Source organism: Phaethon aethereus, assembly GCF_964289735.1.
Source record: "Phaethon aethereus genome assembly, chromosome: 1".
Lineage (NCBI taxonomy): Eukaryota > Metazoa > Chordata > Aves > Phaethontiformes > Phaethontidae > Phaethon > Phaethon aethereus.
In genome coordinates this window covers 77,621,019-77,643,708 of record NC_138575.1, presented here as the reverse complement: position 1 = coordinate 77,643,708, position 22,690 = coordinate 77,621,019, and the positions used below count along the sequence as shown (strand labels likewise).

General features: G+C 37.4%; 1 protein-coding gene across 1 annotated transcript in view; it reads left to right on the top strand.

Moving 5' to 3' along the window:
- Positions 1 to 22,690, top strand: part of SCUBE1 (signal peptide, CUB domain and EGF like domain containing 1) — a gene marked incomplete at both ends in the record, with an annotated part of 212,072 nt that overhangs the window by 14,676 nt on the left and 174,706 nt on the right. Inside the window, one exon of the mRNA XM_082012017.1 lies at positions 18,400 to 18,528. Coding sequence (XP_081868143.1) covers positions 18,400 to 18,528 — 129 coding nt within the window. The remainder of the gene's footprint in view (positions 1 to 18,399; positions 18,529 to 22,690) is intronic.

Sequence of the window (22,690 nt, the reverse complement as noted above, 5' to 3'; positions counted from 1 at the left end):
AATGGAAGAACTTTTCTATTACATTGTCTCAAAAGCTTTAACAATTAAAACCACCCCCTCAAATTGTTGTTTATAGTATGATTAACCATTCCTGTTGACTAGGAAACAACTTTTTTGGGGATATGGATAAAATCCAAGGTATTGTCACATAAGTTTTATGTTAACAGTCACTTCTAAACCTATATAAAAATGATTTAGCTTCTTTACGCTTCTGGCATTTGCATTCTTTCACTGTTTCTGTTTTGAAATCTTTTTTAAATTCTTTTTCTTGAAGGAAATGTGAGAACTGCAGTATAAAAGAAAAAAAAAAAGCAGTTGACTGCATTGCATGTGGTCTTACGAAACAAAACCCAAAAGCTTTAGTGTTTATTCTGAATAGGGAATACACACAAATCTATTCAGGGTAGCAGCAGCAATTGCATCTATTTTCTAAAATAGCTCATTGGCATACTTTACTTTGGGTTGATACAAAAGTTTCCAATGCACATTTCTGAGTGCTTTTGCTGGACTTTGTTGCACAAAGTGAGTGCATACGCATATATGAATACCTGAGTGTGCCCACATTCCTTCAGAAAACCTTTATTACAGTATATCACTGTAATATATATATATAAGTATCCTGAGGAATTCTGGCATATAAATTTGCATGTTAGCATGTATATGAGTAGAACAGGGTTACTAGAATATGTTCCTGTACTGCTTATCCTGAAAGGCTTTTAGTCATTACCATTAATATTGATGATGTTATTAGGTACTGGTGGTAATTTCTAGGTGTTTTTAAGACAAGTATTTTGTTGATCTGTATGGAGGGTAACAGGCAGTTGCTGTAACCTACTCCACAATGGGAAAACAACATCAATCCTTATCCTGAGTGGGATTACATGATATAATTGCCTGAGTTAGCAAGAGGGTGGACTCAAGTAATGGAGGCCTGAAAGGGACACTTCCTGGAAGGACTGGCATATTTCTGTTAATGTTGCCATTCATTGAGGAAAATCCCAGTGTTTGTAATTGTGAAGCCACTTGAATGATCCTGTTTGCATACAGCATATTCTGTAGGTCTCGTGTTTAATGAAAAGGACAGCCTGGTGTCTTGATCACATTATCTGTTTTATATAGGCAAGATCTGCTTGTGGGGAGTCCTGAAGACTCCAGAAAACATGTGAGAGGTTTGCTGTTTGCGTATGAGTGTTACAGAGGGTCCTGCTGGGTGAGGGCTCTGCCAGAGCTGGGTGGGGGTATGTGTGTGTGTGTGTCATGGCCTCAAGCTTGCTCAGCCGATTTTGCTTGAACTTGCTAAAATAACTTGATGAGACCAAGCATGAAGAATTTCAGTCTTTGAAGAAGCTGTGAAAATGGGAAGCAGAAGGTGAGGTGGGAATGCTTTGAAAGGTGGTTTATGTTAAGTAATATAAGTTGTAGTATACTTCTACCTTTACCTGTCAGAAGTACACACACCACATTATGTGCTTAAGACCATTATGCCAAGTATGAACACAACTATCAAAAGGGAGAAATATGCTACTGGGAACTTTACTACATATTTTTATTACTGAACTATACAAAATCAAGGGAGAAAAGCCATAATAGGAGCAAACTTTTTACTATATTTATAAAATTACAGAATTTGTATTTTATATTTTGTTTTTTAAATTACACGGGGTAAGCTGTAACATACAAACGTATAACAGTGCTGTGTTCCACTGAAAATCTAGTTTACCAATGGATTCTTCTTTAGTAAACTTTATGATCAACAAGGAAGTATAAAACTTAAGGGAAATACATGTCTTCTGGTCTGAATTAGTCCCTGACATGGTCTTTTCTATTATAGTATTTGAAGCCGGGGAGAGTCCTTTAAATGCTTCAACCCATTTAACCTTAATTGCTCAGTTTTAATAGACATTTGCTAACTAAAGGAACCAAATTATAGCTTGAATTAGGCCTTACTAATCTTAATTAAAAGTTCTACTTTTTAATCAGAAACAGCCTATGTTTAAAACAGTAAGCCTTTCTTAAATGGCTTATTTTACACTGCTAAGGCCCTTTTGATAATAATTGTTTAGACTGAATACAGGTAACCATTATTCTCCCTATATTGAACTCTAATTAAAAATATCTCCTCCGTGTGGTTTTGTGCCTTCTGCTGGCTGTAAAATTGACTGATGAGGGGTGGGATTACTCTAGTTTTCCTGTGTAATGTGAAAACATGTTGCTGCCTTTGTTTTAAAAGTTTTCTGGGATCACAACTTGCAAAATTAACATGTCAATTAATACATATATTAGCTTTCTGCATTTCTCTATCCTCAAGTGAATGCTTGTCATTCACTTCATTAATTGGTGTCCTAGGCATATAATTAAAACCGTTAATAATACATCCTATAATTCATTTAGTTTAGCATCAAAATTATGCTCAGAGAGCTGGTTATGGGCTTTACATTGCAATCCTTCCTGAGACCTAACTTCCAGTAAAAATGAAGTCTGTTACATTAGGAGGCAGACCCTGGGTCTATCTGTTGAGCATTTGGTATACTGGTATCATTTCAGGGGTATCTGAAGAGGCAAAGGATGGATTCCATCTGCCCAAATATAGATCTCGGTAGTATGGATCAGTACACTTAAGCTGCTCGCCTTGCTTTCTCTTTATAGTTAATGGAGAGAAATAGGAATTTCCTTAATGCAGTTCGCCTTGTATTAATTGAGACAAAAATAAGTCAGATAAATCATGTCCTGAAAACAACAGTCTCTTTCTAACACAGATGTGGACATCTACAACGTAGGCATGTGAAGTTGGATGAGGTGCATCTGGGCCAAAGAGCCTGCAAATTGTGAGATTCAAAGTCCACTGAAATGAATGGGAAATAATCTGTACTTAATTGTGCTTTGAATTTAACCAGGACAGAGGATTTTTAATCTGCAGTATTATAATTTGATCTTTACAAAATTAATTCTGCCAGTCTCAGTTTTACATTCTTTATTCTTTAACTTAAAATAGGCCCCCACCTCTGCACCACAGATGTATAGTTAAAAAAACCAAACCAAAACAAAGCAAACCCCCCTCCCATTTTATTTTAGGAAAAAGCTGATTTTTAAATGGTATTTTCTTAGAACTCAGCCTTAAGATTTTTCTTGGTGCATCCTACTCAGGAAGTACTGCTAGACCATGTGATTATACCTTTGTTTAAATTGCATTGCTTTTAATTCCAGTAGCTGAGTTGTCTGCTTGCATAAGTTAAATGTAAATTAAGAGTCTTTCATGCTAAGCCTGCTACACCTTTCTGTGCACTTAGAAGTAACTTCTAAGAAAAGTCACTTCTTGTAGTTATGGAGATGGACAGACCTTCTTGAATGTCAGTCTCATTTGCTTAGTCATCAGATCTTTGGAATACCCCTTAAGCATTTTTTAGAATTTCTCCTTATTGTCCAGTTCGTTGTATGTTCTGTGCTGATGGAGTATACAAAAATTTTTAGATTATACCCATTACAGGATGGTAAAATCGGGGGTCTTTGCAGTGGGTTCAAAGAACTCTGGTCCCGACCCATGCCACATACCTATGTGTATTTATCTTTTAACATCAAAATTGTGTAAGCTGGCCAGACTGAGTTTGACTAAAGATCTGTCTAGCTTGATGTGCAGTCTTTATCAGTGGCTAACAGTGGATGCTTAGGGTAGATTATAAAAAAAAATGGAACATGGAAGAATGCATCTAGAGATTTAGAGACTTCTGGAGCCGGAAGTTTCATTCAAATCACTATGTTTAATGGCATCTTCAGAGTAGAAATGGAAAATTAGAATGCTCGCTTCTATAGGTGTTCTGCAAAACTCACAGCTGGTAGATAGGTGAGTAGCCATGCTCAGTATACTGGAAAAGAATTGTATAAGAATAGGTAGCCATATACACCTGTCTCTTCATCCTCCCATGTACTATTGTTTGCCATAAGTGTCACATCATGTTTCTCTACATGGCCAAACCCTACAAAACCAGATGTGAATTTTTGGCTTGGCAACTAACATCATCTTCAGAATGTCTGACCTTCCCACTTTCCTGAAAAAGAGACTTCATTAAGGAGAATCTCAACTCAGTTGTGACAAATGAATAGGTACTTTGAAAAGCTTGATCTGAATGTTTAACCTAACTTTAGATGGTTACATTGTTAAACCAGGTGCATGGGTAAACACCAAAACCCCTATTATTTCATTCTGAGACTTTTACTGAGGATGAGGTCTTGTATTAACCACAGATGAGTCAGGCATCAGTGCCCTGTTTTCAATGGATAACCAAGGATGTTGCAATGTGTTCTCTCCTGGACTTCTGTTTATGTATCTTAGAAATACTATGAATATACGCGTTCTATAGGTTTAAAAGAAGGATTGTCTAGAAAGATGGGAAGAAGGAAGGGGAATTCATCAAGAACATTTCAAAAAGTGACTTCACTCATCTGTAGTTTTCTATTGGATGTATTGTCCTGGTTTCAGCCAGGGTAGAGTTAATTTTCTTCATAGAAGCTAGCGTGAGGCTATGTTTTGGATTTGGGATGAGAAAATGTTGATAAGGTGCTGATGTTTTGAGTTGTTGCTAAGTAGTCAAGGACAGCTTCTCATGCTGGCCTGCAGCGAGCAGGCTGGGGGTGCACGGGAAACTGGGAGGGGACACAGCTGGGACAGCTGACCCAGGCTGGCCAAAGAGATATTCCATACCATATAACGTCATGCTCAGTATATAAAGCTGGGACGAAGAAGAAGGAAGGGGTGGAGGGAAGTTCGGAGTTATGGCGTCTGTCTTCCCAAGAAACCATTACGTGTGATGGAGCCCTGCTTCCCTGGAGATGGCTGAACACCTGCCTGCCCATGGGGAGTGGTGAACAAATTCCTTGTTTTGCTTTGCTTGCGTGCGCGGCTTTTGCTTTACTTATTAAACTGTCTTTATCTCAAACCATGAGTTTCCTCACTTTTACTCTTCCGATTCTCTCCCCTGTGCCACCGTGGGGGAGTGAGCGAGCGGCTGCGTGGTGTGTAGTTGCCGGCTGGGGCTAAACCATGACATGTATATATAAATATTAAAAAAACCCCAAACCCAAGAAATACCAAACAAACTATTTATTGGGTTGTTAATCAAGTCTTTAGTCAAGAGATTGCTGCATTTTGCTTATCTGTGCATGATAAAATAACACTGCTGTAAAAGGCATCTCTTGATAAATCATCTAAATGAGAGTATTCGGAATAAATCTACAGGACTAAGCAAATATTGGTATAAACTTATCCACTTTTATCCCTCTAAGATTGCGGAGGAGGACAGTACAATTAGGCTGCCTGGCTTTCTATGGTGTGTTCTGTCAAATGCATGTTATTACTTGAATACTGCACAGAAGTTGTAGGCCTTCTTTGGTACTTTCTTCCTAACATCCTCCCCAATGTAACAAACAAATGTAATTACATAAAATTACAAAAGGAAAACTTCCAGGCTATGAATATGAGCTGTCTTCAATTTTCAGCAAATCCCCATGTTACTATTTCCGTATCTTCAGTGTCATTCTTTTTTCACTGAATAGCATTAATGGTGCTGGAAGCTGTGTATGCTTTCTAGTACAGAATATTTGAACACTGGAGCAGAAATGTCTAATTTCTTGGCAAAGCTAGTTGATTGCATCTCTTTGCTCTATCTTTCTTACTTGTCCAAACATCAGATGTGAGCACAGCTTATAATTTGAGGTCAGCAATGGTGTTTTTCACATTTGAATTTTATATTTCATCTCTACTGCTTTTCCTGGATATTTCTCACTATGAAATAGGTGTACAGCATGCCCTGGCTTTATTTAACCCTCACCCCTGCATGCCAGGTAAAGGAGAGTGTAACTTCATTAGTTCCTGTTCAGAGAGCCCCTGCTTTTGCTTATTTCTCTACTGGCCAGAGTACAGGCAATGTTTTGAAGAGTCTGTAAAGGGTAATGATGGAAAAGCTGATGTGTTCCATGCTGATGTTCACTATCTGTACATCTGTGTCTCTGCTGGACAATTGTTACACATCCACAGGTCAAAACCCAAAGGTTTTCCTATTTCAGGAGTAAAAAACTTGAATCCAGAAATTACAGTAATGTAATATTTGTTCAAAAATAAAATCCTTTTAGCATTGATCTACTACAACAGCGTCTAGGACTTCTTGTTGATACTGGCTAGGGCCATGCTTTCAAAAAATGGAAAATGTTCAGTCTGTACACACAAACAAAATTACATGGCAGGTACTTTATACATTATGGAGATAGAATTGTTGTTAAGAAGCTGAGAGGCTGTGCCAGAATTCTGAGTTGTGCAACAAAATTGCCAAATGTTTTGGCATCTTGAAAATAATTCAACATTTCGTGATTGTATAGTTTCCAAATCCATAAGGTTGAACTTACTGAAAGTTGAAATTCTGAAACACAATTCTGTGACAAGTTGAAGTTGTCATTACAGAAACAAAATGTGACTTGATCATCTTCAGCTCTCGCATAATAACAAAATCTGTAGCCTAGTAAGTTTTTTTCCTTCTGTACTGTTTGCAAAGCTGAAGGATGCTGCACAAAAATGAGTTTGAACATTTTGTAAGCCTATCTCAGATTTTAAAAAATTATCATAAATCTTTGATCTAATTTCTGTTGAATTTAACCTTCTCAGGTCGTTTTGAAGCAAATGTGTCAAGTTCATAAAGGAGACATTTCTCTTAAATATGGGGTCTCAACTGATTTTACTCAATTTGTTGCGTAAATATGCTGAGTACCCACAGCCCTGCAAGAGACTCATAAGAAAAATGAATACTTACCACTCTCCAGAAAACATAAATTATATACAGATAACGCATCTGTATCTAGGCTGGAAGACTGACATAATTTTTAAGCAGACTTACTACCAGTGTACAACACCATAGAAAAGAAAAGGAAAATATGAAAACCCCAGTACTATCTCCTAGATAAGAGAAGTGGAATGTAAAATGATTGATGCTGGAGGTTAGGCAACATGCTGGCATTAATGTATTGCTCTTTCCAAAGTTACTCTGGAGTCTTAAATTACCATGAGGTGTGAGGGATTTTTGTTTCATTGAGTTTTAATGAATGACCCATACTCTCATTTTTCAGTACCTTCTATGTGTCTTATAGCTGTTTTAGCATCACGTGGACCTTCCTAGTCCAGATAAACACTTCTGTAGTTGGAAAAACTATTTACAGCAAAAAACCCCATTATGATTCTGAAAAAAAGAAGGATCTGTGCTTTGAAGATCCAAGTCAGCTGCTGTTACAGTCTTCATACTTGTGAAGGACTTAGAGTGGCAGTCATTACAGGCTGCTCTTTGCTGTTCTCTGCAAACCAAAGTGCTGGGAGGACCTCACTTCATAAAGGGGAAGTGTATAAATTTGTCAACATTCAGGGAACAGGTTACAAAATAATAGGCAGAGTTGGTTTCTTGGGCTTCATAGCTATTAGGTCCAGCATTGTCCGGGGACAGAAATCCATGGATACCCTGTGTATTATGTCTAGAAGTAGCCACATGACTTTAGTAAATGTTTCACCTGAAAGGCAGCCCTGAACAAGTCTTTTGAGTATGTGCAATGATTCTCTCATGATGGTCCACAACAGTGTACGTAATGCAGAGTTGCTCTGCTCATAGATAGGTTAGTTGTATGATACTCTCATGGGAATTTTTGTAGGCTGGTAAAATTAATATCTGATATGTGTCCCATACAAAGTAAGGAGTTTGACCAAGTAATACAGGATGACAGGAAGCCCTACATTTTTCAAATCCTACATGATATAAATTACATTATATTTCCCAAGTGGTTAATCAGCACAGCAGAGCAGTTCTCAGACAAGTCTGCAGTAGCCCAAGGACTACTGCTAAAGCACATGTAGTAAGCCTGCTGTCAGAAGACATACATTTGCTATACAAGGATTTGCACCTCTGCTGGAAAACCTAACAGTTCTTCATATCCAAGAAGGGTGAAAACCACTGCTATGTACCTCTCATACTGCTTGTGGCCTTAGCTGCCTCAGCCTGAAACTGAAGTAGTGCTAATTTGCTAGGGACTAATGAAGCATGTGCTATATGGTAGCAAGAAATCTTCCATTTTACAGTACATGATCTGCCACTGACTTGTTTTGAAATGAGCAGGAAGGAATAGCTGCCTTCTGTTCTCTTACATGAAGGGACACAGAATATAAGTTAATGTTCATCCACTGGCAGGTAGTAAGGAAATTATTTCAGAATTGAAGCTTGGGATTGTTTCCTTTTGTCAATGGACAGAAATTTAAAAATGAAATGCAAAGGAAGGTTGGATGTACACAATCTGAGAATGAGGGAGATGCCTATAGAGGTTGGAAAAAAAAGCAAGTGAATGATGTCTGTATCAATCCGGTAGTTTCACTGTTTTAAACCTCTCTCTCAAAGTTTTTAGATGCATATTTCAATTTAAAGATCTCAGAATAACCTCCTGCCATGATTTACGGAAATGATAATCATTAAGGGTGCATGCACACCAGTTGTGGCAGTAAAGGCGCACAGAAATATTCTCCTGTTAGATCTCCAGGAACTTGCAAGATTAGATGTGGAATCAAACATTTCCTATTATATTAAAAGAGGGAATTATGGTGGAAATGGCTGTGACTTAGAAGTGGTGGGAAAAATGCTGTCAAATGTCATGTTTCACATTCATAACAGCTTGTGAACAGGAAATCTCTCTGCTTGAGTTTGTCGGGCATGGCAGCTACTAAATAAAGACAGACTCTAAAACTGTTATGTGCTCTGCAGGTATCCATCTTTACTTGGGTATCTCACTTGCAGTTCAAAGAACTTGTAGCCAATCTGTTTAAATATCAATTAAGAAAAATGCCAAACCACAACAAACTCTAATCAAGGCTTCAGGATGCGTAATGCAGGATAACAATAATTTTGGTTTTAACTAGAAAAGTACCATATTAACCATGAGTGGAGCTGGAATGGTCCCAGTTAAGTTTCTGTTTTGCTGGTTGAGATGGCAAATGTCACATAAGGGCAACAGGAATATTAAGAAAAAATATATTTTTCCCCAGGGAAAGAACTCTGCTTAAATGACTGTAGCTGTCCAAAGGTTTTAGACCCCCAAAAGGTACTCTAGGTAAAAAACACTATATAAACCTAATGTTAATGCAGTAGGAAGTCTTGTCAATTAACCAGTCAAAAATTCTGTAAGGTACTGAATTGAAGAGTGTTCCATGTCATTTATTTGATCTCCTCTCTATTCTGGCTCCTGGAGTGTTGTATATGCCACTGTAAAGAGTACTTAGGTGGCTGGTAAATTGCATCAAGTACACGCAGTCTCAGCTTTCAGTTTCTATGGTTTTTTTTTTTCTTTTTTTTAAGTAATTTTTATTTCCCTGTACTTCAGTGGTAACTTTCCATTGGCAAAGTACATGTACACTGAAGCAGTAATACCTGCCTCAAGCCACAGGCATCCTGAAAGAATGAATCAAAGGAGTAGATTCATTTGTCTGTTGTCAGTTTGATTGGCATATAAATGTCCAGCCATTAAAAATGTTCTTCTAACTCTCTGAGCTAGGAGTTTAAGCAAGGAGGGAAAAGTACAGGAAAGAGACAGGAAACTGAGGAAGGGAAGGTGAATTTAAGAAAAATATAAGGAAGGGAGTCTCCAGAGACCGTATTTCTTATCAGTGAGTGAAGAATGTGATGGTCATTCACTAAAAATGTAAAATATAATCATGCAGCTACTGTAGAAGGTTTGAATTTTCACAATCTTGTTTCATTTAACAGTATGTGAGCTGGGTCAGCTGAATTTTGCTTACAGCATTGGGTTGACACTCTCTAGGCCACTGCAGTCTTTAAATGTGACTCTCGAATTCTCCCTTTGTGTGATAAACAACATTTGAAGATCATTAACTAAAACTTGCAAAATAACAAGTGCTAAACACACCTACTTTTTCTACAGCTGATAAACTCAGAAGTTCATGTACTCCATTGCCTCCTTCGAGAAGGACTTGTGTGTCTGAAAGCTTGTCTGTCTGTCCCCGAGCAGTGAAGATGACTTTTCTAAGTCCATCTTTACTCTGTGTGACTTGACAATTTGATTCATGCTTGCTGTGATCAGTGTAATAATAGGAAACAGATTCAGACACAGGACAAAATAGGACCTGCAATAGGTGCCTTTGTACTTTCTCTAAAATTAGGAGATAATAATTGTGGTCAGAGAAAAAGGTATTAAAGAAATAGAAAGTAAAAAAGTCCCATCCTGCAGATGGTGATAAATGGGACGATGTCTCATCTGCCTTCCAAATGCACCCTTAATATTTTTAGGCAAGATAGTTCTAAATGTGAAGCTGCTCACACTTTAAAAATATATGTGCTGTTTAACCAGCTGGGCATACCTCTACATAGTTTGGTTTGTATTCCATTTTTCCCCCCTTTTCTCAGACAAGTACTTTAACAAGATATAAAGCATGATGAACTTTGTGCTCAGCCATCACAGAAGAAAAGGAAACAAATAAAACTGTTACAGAGTACTTGATGTTTTCTGGAAACTGTATGAAACGGCTTCCAGAAAAACACCCCAACAATACCACAGATTGCATCCAAATCATCTCCACAAAGTTGGCATGGAATTTTCTTTTTACTGCTGTTTTTATACTGGAAAATAGGAGTTTGTGACATTTTTGAAGGAAGTTGTAAAATTTAATATGTTTTTTTCTTTGTGGATGCACTAATGGGAAAAACATTGGAGGGGCAGTACCCATAGTGGAAAGACTTTTGAGGGATTTACACTGAAAAAAACTCATACTAAACAACCTATTGTACCTGTTCTTTTTCCTTTCTCCACTGAGAACATCAGGCTGCTTTTTCTGATTTTACTCTCTTCCCAGTTTGCTCACCATTGAAATTGGCTCCGAGAGTAGTCCTAATGGCTATCAAATTTTACAGTTTTCTTGGGCACAAGCGTCTTGAAACATCATGACAACTTGAAAGCCGTAAAAACTGCACTGTGTGTTCCTCTTTGATTCGTTAGATCATAACATTTCCAAGGTCACAGCATCTAAAGAATAAAGATGTTAACATACATTCTTCTTCTCAGGAAGAACCAGATGTAACAAATGATGGGTTTTAATTTGTTTTCTCTTACAGAAAAAGTGACTTATGAAGTTTTTCATGGGAAGGGGTTTTAGGAAATGGACTTCACTCTGAGATGAAGGTCAAGGTTTTGTCTGGGGTAGAAAAAAATGGAATTAATCTTGATATGTCAATATTTTCATCATAAAATTTGGACTTGCAGTAGATACTGAATTCTGCTATCACAAAAATCACAGAAGGAAGCGGTATTTCAGCAGTTGAGGTCAGGTCAAGTGGGACTGATAACAATTCCCCAGCTGATTCTTCATACATCTAGCTGGGTCAACTCTTACAAGTTTTAAAGTGCAAAGCCAAGTGGACCTTAAATAATTTTGAACACGTGGAAATGTGCTGATGCTAAACTCCTCTTGAGAATCTAATAATTTTAGTATTCTTGCTCAGGCTGAGTGCTTTTCAGAGAGCTGAACTTTTGGCAAATTGGCCTGCATTTAACCAAAGCAGTCTTTAACCTATGTGTGAGCCTTCTTTCTGGCCTTTAGATCTGGAGCTGGTTCCGTTCTTAAGGAAAGTACAACTTGATATGAGAAATACAAATGCTTTAGATTCAGGTTATCCTGTGTATGTAGAATTGCTGAAAGTGTATTAAATGTAGAATCTGCCAAAGAAACAAAGTATATATAAATATTCCCATGTTTTTCTTTATTTATTTTAATGGCTTTTACAGTCCTTGAGTCCAGTCATTAAAAAGAATAGGATGCTGATCTGATTATGAACCAGGACTTGAACTTGTTTGTTTTCTTGTCAGTGTGCATGTTACTTAATTTCTGCCTGTTTTCTTAAAAGTAAAGTAACTGCATTGGTGCTACATTGCTGCTCATTTTGAATTGGAAGTGGGAACGAGAAATTTAAGTGCTGATCCCATCTTGCAGATCTTTTTGCTGTGAGTCCCAGGAAACATGTCTTCCTTGCTCCGTGCAGCCAGTGGCAAAAATGCTTCTTGACTTCTGTAGTATTGGGATTTCACCTTTGGATATTACAAGGTCACTTCTTTCCGAAACATCCAAGATCAAGGTTGCCTAAAACTATGCAGTGATGAAGACAGTTCTGTTTGTACTGTAGCTCTATGCTTAATTGTGTAGGATTTGGAACCTAGGGTGGGGCTTTTCTCCTTTATTTTTCTGTGGAAATGATGATAGTGCATTAATCCTAGGATCAACAGTGACTATAACTCAGTAAAGAATCTGTACAAATTTTTGAAAGCTTTTAAGAGAGAAGCCATAAAAGTGCAAAATACTACCACATGGAAATATGTATTCCAGCATTTTGCAATGTCCTTTGGTGCATACCAGTTCTGGATAAGCAGGCAACATGTTGCAATTGCAGAACTGTTGTATGGCATTTTTTAGCAGAAGACAACTGATAATAGAGAATTCTGCAAGTGGTATGCTTTGTCCTCAGTTGGGGACTAGCAACAATGTCTCATGGAGCAGGAAAGCAAAAACATAGTTTCTTTGCTGGCAAGTTTATAAGATCAATGTTATTTACTGTCTCCATAATGCCTCTTTGGCAGTATTTTGTTTAAAGCAGCTAGATAAATAGATAAAGATGAACACCAAAATATTTTTCTCTTCAGATACTGAACAAATATGTGGATTTATCCATCATGATACACTTACAAAGATTTTAATATTTCTTTTTCTAGCTACTTTATGTATCCAGGGCCTGTAGGAAATATTCCACGTTTGCATAATATACCTGTGTGCTAAGTTTTGTTTGTGGTTCTCTAAATTAGAAGAAATTGATGTGGGCAGACAGTTTCCTTTGGCTATTTATATTTAAATGTCCAAGCACATAAATTATTCCTTTCAAAGTCAATTGAAATTTGTGTTTACTAAATTAACTCTAGATCTTTCCCTTATATTAGTAGTCAAATACTTTAAAATGATCACAGATTTTGACCAATCCTACTCCTATTTTGAACATCTTCTGTTGCATTGTGAGTGTTGGGATCACTGGCCTTGACAGATGCCAAGATAAAAGTTGTGCCAATGCATAATTTCCCATTTTCTATAGAAATATGTGGAATTCAACACTAAGAGCTGAATTTGGCTCATTGACTTTCAGGCCTCAGCCGTTCATCCTTTTGCATGTTAATAGCTATAAGGCTTCTGTGACAGTTTAGCTGTGACACTGATCCAAAATGCATCAACTCCATGGAGACATTTGCTTTGATTTCAGTAGCTTCACCCATAATGATCTGTAGCTGTGCTGACAAATAAATTTTGCTACATGTATTGTAATGGTTTTTGGACATTCAGGAAGTTAATGAATGGCAACTGGTATAATGAAGAGTGGGAATGGATTTTGCTGGAGGTAGATTTTGTATTTTCCTGGCATAAAGTGTATGCCACCTTCCAGCAAAGGTTGTTAGTGTTTGGAAAAGATGGTCAGCATGCAGCAAATTTCATGATGCTGCTGAAAATGTTTAGACAAAATGGGAACTAGCATTTTCCTCACTCTGTTTTACAGTTTGGTTTGTCTTTTGGACATTAGTTATTGCAAGCTGATGTGTCTTCTCTGCTGAAACAGAAACCTGAAATACTGTGATACTGAAAGCAAAAGAGATCGATTCTTGTTTTATTTTGAACATATCGTAGTCAAGTTGTATGTGCTCCTGGAAGAGCTGCTTCTCTGCAGGGAGGCCTTGTGAGACTTCTGAGTGTGCCACCCCTTTGTTGCAGAGTACACAAATGAGACCAGTTTGTGGGATAGTGTAAATTCCTCCCGTGATACTGAAAGAAGAATCAATCCCAATCTGTATAAAGTAGATACAGGTCCCCTCAGACTAAAAAGAATTAGGTCACTTAGAGAAGACAACTTCAAATTCTTTTCCTATAACTGAAATACAGTGATTGTAAATTACAGCACTTCCTCATGGTAACAAATGCTAGGATTTTCTCAGACACCTGTCTAGTTTTTTTTTAAGAAGTTCTTGGATGTTTATATAATAACTGCAGTCTCATACAGTATGTACTCTTTGAGTAACGCCACTGCTCATTGAAGAGGACAACAGCAGAGCACGGCATGGCAGTGCTGTGTTCCCTAGGGTTGCTGGAAGAGAGTTATTTCCAGGATGTAACAAGAAGATTCACCTCTGCTTTCCAGAAGGAATCATGATGTAGTTTCCAAGCTTCTTTCACCCTGGCAAATAGCTGAACCAGTACAGTTACTAGTACACCTAAGTAAGCAAGCTGCTTTTTATGTCCTTTTTTCCTGATGATTTTTTCCTTTAAAACTTTTGAAACAAGCAGTGGATTTTGGAGATTTCCCAAACCAATTCCAGAAAGAGATGGTCAAAACTAGCTCACCAACAGCTGAGGATGTAGTTCTATACATCCAGCTCTGGCATTAGTTGTTGCTGTCTCATTTGAACACAGTAAGCCCAAATAGGTTCTTGGCGGACTATGTTATTATTATAAATGGCCCTATGCCTTCTTAATAATTTTGGTGCATTTAATTTTTTTCCAGGACTCCTGTAATTGCTGCCATTGTAATACCATATGAAATGCATTCTTCTTAGAGAGGAAATTGAAATGCTTTTTCAAAGTGTTTACTCACTAGACACCCCAAGAGTTGCCTGCCTGCACAAGCAGAATTTACTGGAGTGAAAACTTTGTAAATATTTTGACAGAGTAGATAAAAATTTAGGTTTCCCATTGAGAGGTAGACTGCAGTAAACCTTGCTAATTCTACAGCATATGTACCTGCGTTCAGCACAGCAGTTTCATGGTTGGATGGCAACATCTCCCTGTTTCTCTGGTTTTGTTTTTGTGTTATGCTAATTCCTTCATGGTGAAAGACAATATTAAGTGATCAACCACTAAAAATGTTAAGGATATTGAAGGTACAAAATTATCAGAAAGAGTTAACTTTCTGAGTTAGAGGTGTTTGGAGCCAAGAGTTTGATTAACACCCAATTATATAATTTACAGGAAAAAAAGAATAACAGGAAAGGAAATTAACTTAACTGGCCCCTGCGAATTTTGAGTTTTACGATAGATAAAATGAAGAGCAAGCTTGCAGGTTTTATGTGTTTGAATGTACTCCTATTGCTTTTATTGCTATATTAAGCTTATTAAGGAAGCCATATCCTGCCATGTCAGACATAATATTCTGCCCATAAATTATAGTTGTTCAGCACTTTCACTGAGGCATTCTTTAAAGAATGTCCTCCTCCAGGTATATGAGAAGAGAAGATGGTGTGGTGTTCACGTTGTTTGCAGGCACATTGTCTGCTTTTCTCTTGATGCAGCTGGAGATTGAAAAAAGTCCAACGTTTGGACTTTACAGCTTTATGCATGCTTTTGGTGGTTTTGTTTGTTTGTTGTTTTTAAAAAATAAACTGTTAAATTCACCAGTCTTATCCCCTTGGTGTTTTACTAGCAATACTGGAGATAGAAATTCCAGTCAGCCTGCCAGGTGAAATCTATTAAATAGCAATGTGGTTTTGGAGGGGAAAGAAATACCAAAAAACCCACAACATGGCTCTTAAAAATAGGTAGAACATTTGGCTCCACTCCTAGTTTTGTACAGCTATTGGGGTACAAAAGGGAGAAGTAATATTCTAATCCTTTTGCAAAATTTATCATAACTGGAACTCCTTGAGAGAGAGAGAAGAAAAGAATCTGTTCCTTTTGTTATTTTTCTGGTTTATGTATCTGTTAGATTACCCTTTCTGGAACTTAAGTATTTGCATTACATCAGCAACTTGTGCTCCTAATCACAGGACAGCTTTTTAGAAATAAGTGTTATATAAAGAGCAGGCATTGAAAAAGCTTCACATTTCTTTGATTTTTGTCCCTTTTGAAGGCTTCCCCATTTCATATTTAAACAAATAGTCCTATTTGATTCATTGTTTGAAAAAAGGGAGTTAATTGATCAGCCCTTGGCAGTGTGATGCTGAGTAACAGATAAACTGATAACACTTCCTTCTGAATTCCCTTTTCTGAAGAAACTCAGTGCTGAATAAAAGTTAAGAACAAATCTTAAAAATGAAGTTACTATTTTTCCTGAGTGTCCTGAAGGAACGCCCAACACACCTGACATCAAAATTATGTTTCGTGCTTTTTGATTACTGACTTGGCCTGTTAAAACATGGCATTACTATAGAGCTCTGGTTTTGTCCCTGTAGCCTGAGAATGATAGGAAGTTTCTGGAAATATTAATTAAAAGTTATGGAAGCTGCAAATATCTGCAAAGTGGAAACCTCAGTGGAATGCTTTGTCAACGTGCACCCAGGCACACTGGGCTGTAAATAAAGGAGTGCAGCTTCTCAGAGACTTTGCACTGCCGTGCTGCAGGTGTGTTCCAAATGAGGCCAATATGCAGTAATTGGCTTGCTGGTTATTGTTTTCAGGAAAAATCACAGACGTTATCTTTTTGTTGTCATACTAGACTGCAGAAGGTAGAGTACCTCCACCAGCTGTGCTGAGTCAGCACTTCTACAACTAATGGATGGAAATTGTTAGTACAGAATGGGAACTTTCCGAAACAGAGCAGTGGGTGAAAGACTAGGAATTTTACCTTTAAGCAGCAGGTAGTATTTTTTTTAGGCAGATCCTTTCTCCAGCTTCTCATTTCCAGCATTTTTGTGGTGCTGAATGCTGAGTTACAAAAAAGCTAACAGGTTTTGCAGGTAAAGCCAAATTCGTAATTCCCATATCAAGCTGCTGAGGAGATTGTGGAAGGAGGGCTTCAGAGCTGTTGGAGGGAAGTGGATGGAGACCTGCGCTATTCTGAGTTTAGAGTAGGTTTCTGGGAAGGCAGACCCAAGGGGGAAGTCTTGCAAAAAAACTTGGGAGGAGCCTGTCCCTGCTCTGGCAGATCCAACATGTCAGAGGATTGCGCAAGGAGGGACAAACCTAGCCAGAGTCAATCCAAGGGCCAGAAATGCTGAAAGCATTGAGTGACCAAGTCTGAGCTGGCTTTTCAGAAGAATCTGATTTTACCAAACTACCTTGCTGTCTTGGGATTGCCGCTGGGTATGATACCAGGTAGCAAAGCTTTTCCTGGAATACTTCTAAAAGTTAAAAAAAAAAAAAAGCTATGTGAATGTGAACATAATACAGAAATATTTCAACCACCTCTACAATGGAAGGCACGTTTGAAATGTATGGCAAGGATAGCTCTGGTGTAGTAACAGGTGATTTTCTAAAAAGATTACTTTATCCATTTATCATGCACTTGGGATCAGTAGCTGGGGTTTTTGGTCTAGTGCACCACAGATTTAGAATTGACAATTATCAGGCTATAAGGCTGTCTAGAGTTATTTGTGTATTTTCAGTTGGTTGATGTGCACCACTGAATGATTCACAGCAGTGACTGTGATGCTGACATTCCACATATGAGCCAAGACACAATCTGTAAAAAGAAGAAAGTTTGCACTTTCTAGAATGAGTGAAAAAGTAATTTTTGTATGACAGGGGGAAGATCATAACAGGATTGTTTGTAGTTGAAGCAGAATGCATCTCTCTTATCATTCATAGTACTCTTTCAGATACAGGCCAAAGTACAGAAAAAAATTAAAATTAATTCTAGCATATCTTCTAAGAATAAAACATTGGACTTGTTGTTATTGCCATACATGAATTTATACAGAAAATTATAATAGGGCTTATTTTATGGGGGAGGGGGAAAAGACAGACAAAACTGTACCAAATTATCAATAGTAACTTCATAGAGCTCAGTGGACTGCGATGGGTATTTCAAAAATGGTGTTTTTCAAGGTTTGTTGTACAGAACTACAGCCTTATGTATTTTCAGGAATATACCAGGTCCTCATTGTTCTGCGAAGACAATTTTTTGTTAAACAAGGCATGCTTTTCTCTTGTCTTATGCCATATTAATAGCATGTTTCAGATAGTTGTTTGTTACTACAAAGTCAAAGGTTAAACTCATTGTCTGCTTGATTATTTTAAAAACAAAACCAAAACCTATATTTTAAATATAAAAAAGGTACCAAAATCAGGTGTTTATTTTTAATTTTTTACAACATATAATTATTTACTGTGATGATACTACAATTATTTTGGGAAGGAGTGTTTTGTACATTGGTTTGCTGCTTTTCAGTCATATATGACCCTGATATATTCTGTCAGTAGTTCCCTGAGCCATCTGTTGGATGAAATATGCAATATCAGTATATAGAAAGATTAGGAACATGCATATATTCAAAGGCCATGCTCAGTTGGAGAAATTTTTCTATATTCTTAGTATTCTCTTTTTACAAAATCTTCTTTTTCCTTCTCTTGTGTTTTAGATATTGATGAGTGTGAAAATGACTTCTACAATGGGGGTTGTGTCCACGAGTGTATCAACATTCCAGGCAACTACAGGTGTACATGCTACGACGGGTTCATGTTAGCCCATGACGGCCACAACTGTCTTGGTAAGTAGTGAATGCTGGCAAGAAAGTTTCGTTTCATGGCTGTGGTAAGAAGGCCCGATCTGCTTGCTGGTATGTTTTCAGTAAAGACTTGATCCAGATCATACTGAATAAGTTCGAACTAGTCTATTGACTCCAGTGTTGTTTAGACCAGATCCTTAAAGTTGGCACTCTTAATCCTAACATACTCAAATCAATTTGCCCATCTTTAACATTGCTAAAAAAGACCCCTGACCTCCAAAGCCTGTGCTGGATGTTTGGGCTTCTTTTTTTAAGAAAAGTAGTCTGTCCCATCCACTTAAATATATTTTGCCTGTTTCTTCCAACTGTTGTAATTCCAATCATATCTTTAAAGCTCCCCCTCCCCTTTTTGCCCTTTTAGGGTAACATAGTTCTAGGATATGCTGTATGAACGTAAATTACAGAATGTGTGTTAACTAATGCAAGTTACAAAAGTGTGTGATGAAGGAATATTTGGACAATGAAACAGGGCAGAAGAAACAGTTGTCAGTAATAGCTGTTTACAAAGGAGAGGGACACAGTCCACTAACTGTACAGAGCCATGTTCAGAGCAAGATCTTAATTGCTGCAGCAGTCTGAGGATTTGGGGATCTGTTTTTTTTATTCACGTATGAAGTACATGGTTTGAGCATGAACCATTGCTCTGGTTTAAATAGGTTGGGTTTATGCTATAAGCTAAAAAAGTACATGTTTTGTTTTGAAATTTCTTCACACTAGTTACATAGAAATGAACTTTAACTGCTATATCCAGACGCCCATACGTGCTTACTTGCTAGTCATTTTAGCTAAATCCTAGTGCCTAGGGACTATCTTTCTCAATATTCCTGATATAAATGCAACGACCAGTGTTTGGTACAGTCCCAAATTCACTTCAGGGTGATATTTATAAAACAGTGTGGAAAAGGGGTATTTCATCTGTGTCATGCAGCACCTTTACTTTGGTTAAAAACTGAGGTGGTCGCATAATCAGTTGTGCAAGAGGTATTATACAAAGAACAGCCAGCCATTCATGTAAAAAAGAAAGAAAAACTCTATACTAATGTTCATAGATATCTCTTGATAAAACAGGACACAAACATAATAAAATAGTTCAACTATTTGGAATTAAAATAACGGTGCACGTATGTTGTTTCAAATAGCTTGCTAGTTTCAAAGTTGTTTCCAAATGATTCCCACAGTAGTAGCAAGTATGAACAGCAAAAGCAGTAACCTGATAAAGGATGAACCCTTCTGGAGATCTGTGAGATTTTGTTGGACCCCTTCTGTCTGTGTTGTTGCTCTCTGGTCATGAAACATACAGGCTGGATCTACAGAAATAGCCAAATTTCTAATTTTCTTTAATTTCTATTCATCCGCTTGGTTTTGGGGAAAAAAGGCCTACAACAATATAAATCACTGTGTTTAACAGGTGGCTATGGCTGAAAGTAATGATCCAAACATTGCTAAGAGATTTTGCCGTTTTTTTAGAATCAGTGTCTGCCCATATTCATGTTCTACTCTGAGCTGAGTTTTTGTGTTACCCCAAAAATGTTAGGAAACATGTTGCTTCCAGAAGAAGTTCAGTGAACAAATGAGTGGGGATAATAACAAAGAGCTCCCTTGCTCCCAGTGTGCTACTTTAGGACACTGAAAGAGGTCACAATTGCCTTTCTAATTCTGAGACTGTGGACTGGGGAAGTTTCTATTCCTCAAATGTGGATTAAATATTTGAAACTAATGAATGGTCTTTGATATGTCTCAGTAAAATAACTGCTTTTACTTAGAGGCACTGAAAAGGGAATCAAGGCATGTTCCTCTTTTTCCCTTCTTTAAAATTTGAGTGAGTTTACTGAGGATGAAAGTTGTAAGGTCTCAGACAGAAATTTTTAATCCTGACAGTGGCCATGCAAATCCTGCTATGACTGCCTATTATGCATTAACTCCAATTTGAGACACTGTCACTAGAAAAGATAGTACTTCATTTTTCTGTCATCATTTGGTCCCTAGCTGGCTGCTGGCATTATCAGTTATACTGACTGCTGGGATAGCCTGTTTGTGCCCATTAGCACAGTATCAGTTCTGAAAAGGGCAACATTCGAGTCTTTTTCCTACTGGAGTACTTGTATTTCCCTTCACTTATGCTACCAGAAATGTGTAAATGCAGTTGGCTGTTTTTAAGAGAATGCAGTGAGGTCTCAAATCAAAAACATACCTTGTATTTGCACATGTTTAAATTAGGACTCTTATAACCTTTTGGACAAATTTCCCAACATGTAAAACTTGCTTAATTTATTTCAAATAATTTTTTTTTTCCCCCATGAAAATTAGGCATTGAACGGAATTAAAGTTTTGATGAGTCCCCTGGCTTCTACCTGTTTCCACCTATTCTTGCCTTTTGAGAAACCACTTATTTTTCGTGGATAATGAGACAAAGAAATCTTCATAAGATTAGTGACAATGTTTTTCACATTTCAATGCATTCTTTTACTGATTCCCTTCCTCCCACCTCAACCTCTATAGGACTTCACAGAACTGTCAAAATGAAGATTGCTAGTTGGGTACCTTATCATATATTCTATGTATTAAGTTTATGTTCCCCTTAGAAAAGGCATGTAATGTTTGATCAGCATGCTGAAATTAAGTCTGTATACACATTAAGTAGGGCTGTAGTGGATCTTGTATAGAATTATGTAATTTCCACGGAATTTGTAGATGAGCCTGTAAAACTCACGGTAGGCTGATTTTTGAAAACCCTGCCTGAACCAGCTTCTCATACAGCACCATGGTTGTGTATGTGCTTGGATAGGATATTTGCTAGGAGTGACCCAACATCAGACTATGCTATTCCTACTTCTCCCCCACCCTTTGGCCTTCCAGACATTGCTGTTGGGGTCCATTTTGTCAACAAGTGGGGAGCCAGACGCAAGAACTCTTAGAGGGCAATCTGACTGCCTAAACATAGGGCAATCTTATGCTAATGAGGACACCCTGGAGCTGGCAGATGTGATGTGAGATCTACACAAGTAGATCTGGAGTGTGAGATAGAGGCTAGATGGGATGGTATAAGAAATCTAAAATGGCATCTGACTCTGATGTTTAGAGAGCTGAGTTGCTCTCTCAGTGACTTGGGCTGCATTTTATCATGCACACATCACAAAAATCTTTGTATAATGATTTTAGATAGAAGGCTTGGGGATGGAATGCCATGATAGTTCACTGATAGTTGTGTAGGCCATCTAGGAACCTCTAGGAAACAGGTTGTAATGGACAAGACCATTATATCAGCATTTCTGCATCTCTTGTTTGACTGAAGTCTATACAAAATCTTAAGCCATCTCTGTCAGGGTTTACATTCCTTTTTAAACCTTCACTGGACATCTTTCTAGTAATGTCAGTATAGCAAGATGATTACAAACTTCTTTATAAATAACAAAGTTGGAGTATTCACAACTAATTAGATCAGATGCAGTTGACAGGTTAAGTGTTTTTTCCTGAGTTCTTGTTTCAACATTTCTCTCTTTCTTTCTAATCAAGTGAAATTTCTTATTTATTTATTTGTTGGGAGGAGGTGTTTGGCTAAGAATTCACAGCTAAAATTTGTACTGGAAAATGTCCAAAACTGTCCTCAGGAGAACTTGACTCACTTTCTATTTGACATTTTTATTGAGGAATTTCTCAAGCATAACATAAAATGACACCACAGGGAATTCAAACTATGATGAGATCCTTGTCTGGCTAAAAATGATTTATTTTAGCACTGTAATCACTTGAAATAGCAGTAGTTCTTTCTCAAAATTGCTCTCAATTCTGCTCAGTGGATGCAAGACTAATATTTGATCTCATGTAATACGTTTTCTTCATCCTTTGTTTGAAACCAGTCATGAAATATGTTTTCCCCTCTCATGTATGAAATATCAGTCTGTTTTGGGTTTTTTTAATAAGCAATTAGCTCACTTGTGTAGATGTTCTTTCCTGTTTGATCATTTTTTTCTCCATGATCTTACTGATAAATTGATTTTTCCTTCATTGTCTCTTTCACATGTTGAGGCATGCTATCAATTTTCATTTTATCTTGCCTTTAGGAGATATTATGGCATAACTGATCATCCTTCCTGTTAGTGCCAAACACTTTACCCATCTTATTTGTTGTAAATCAGAGTCTGTT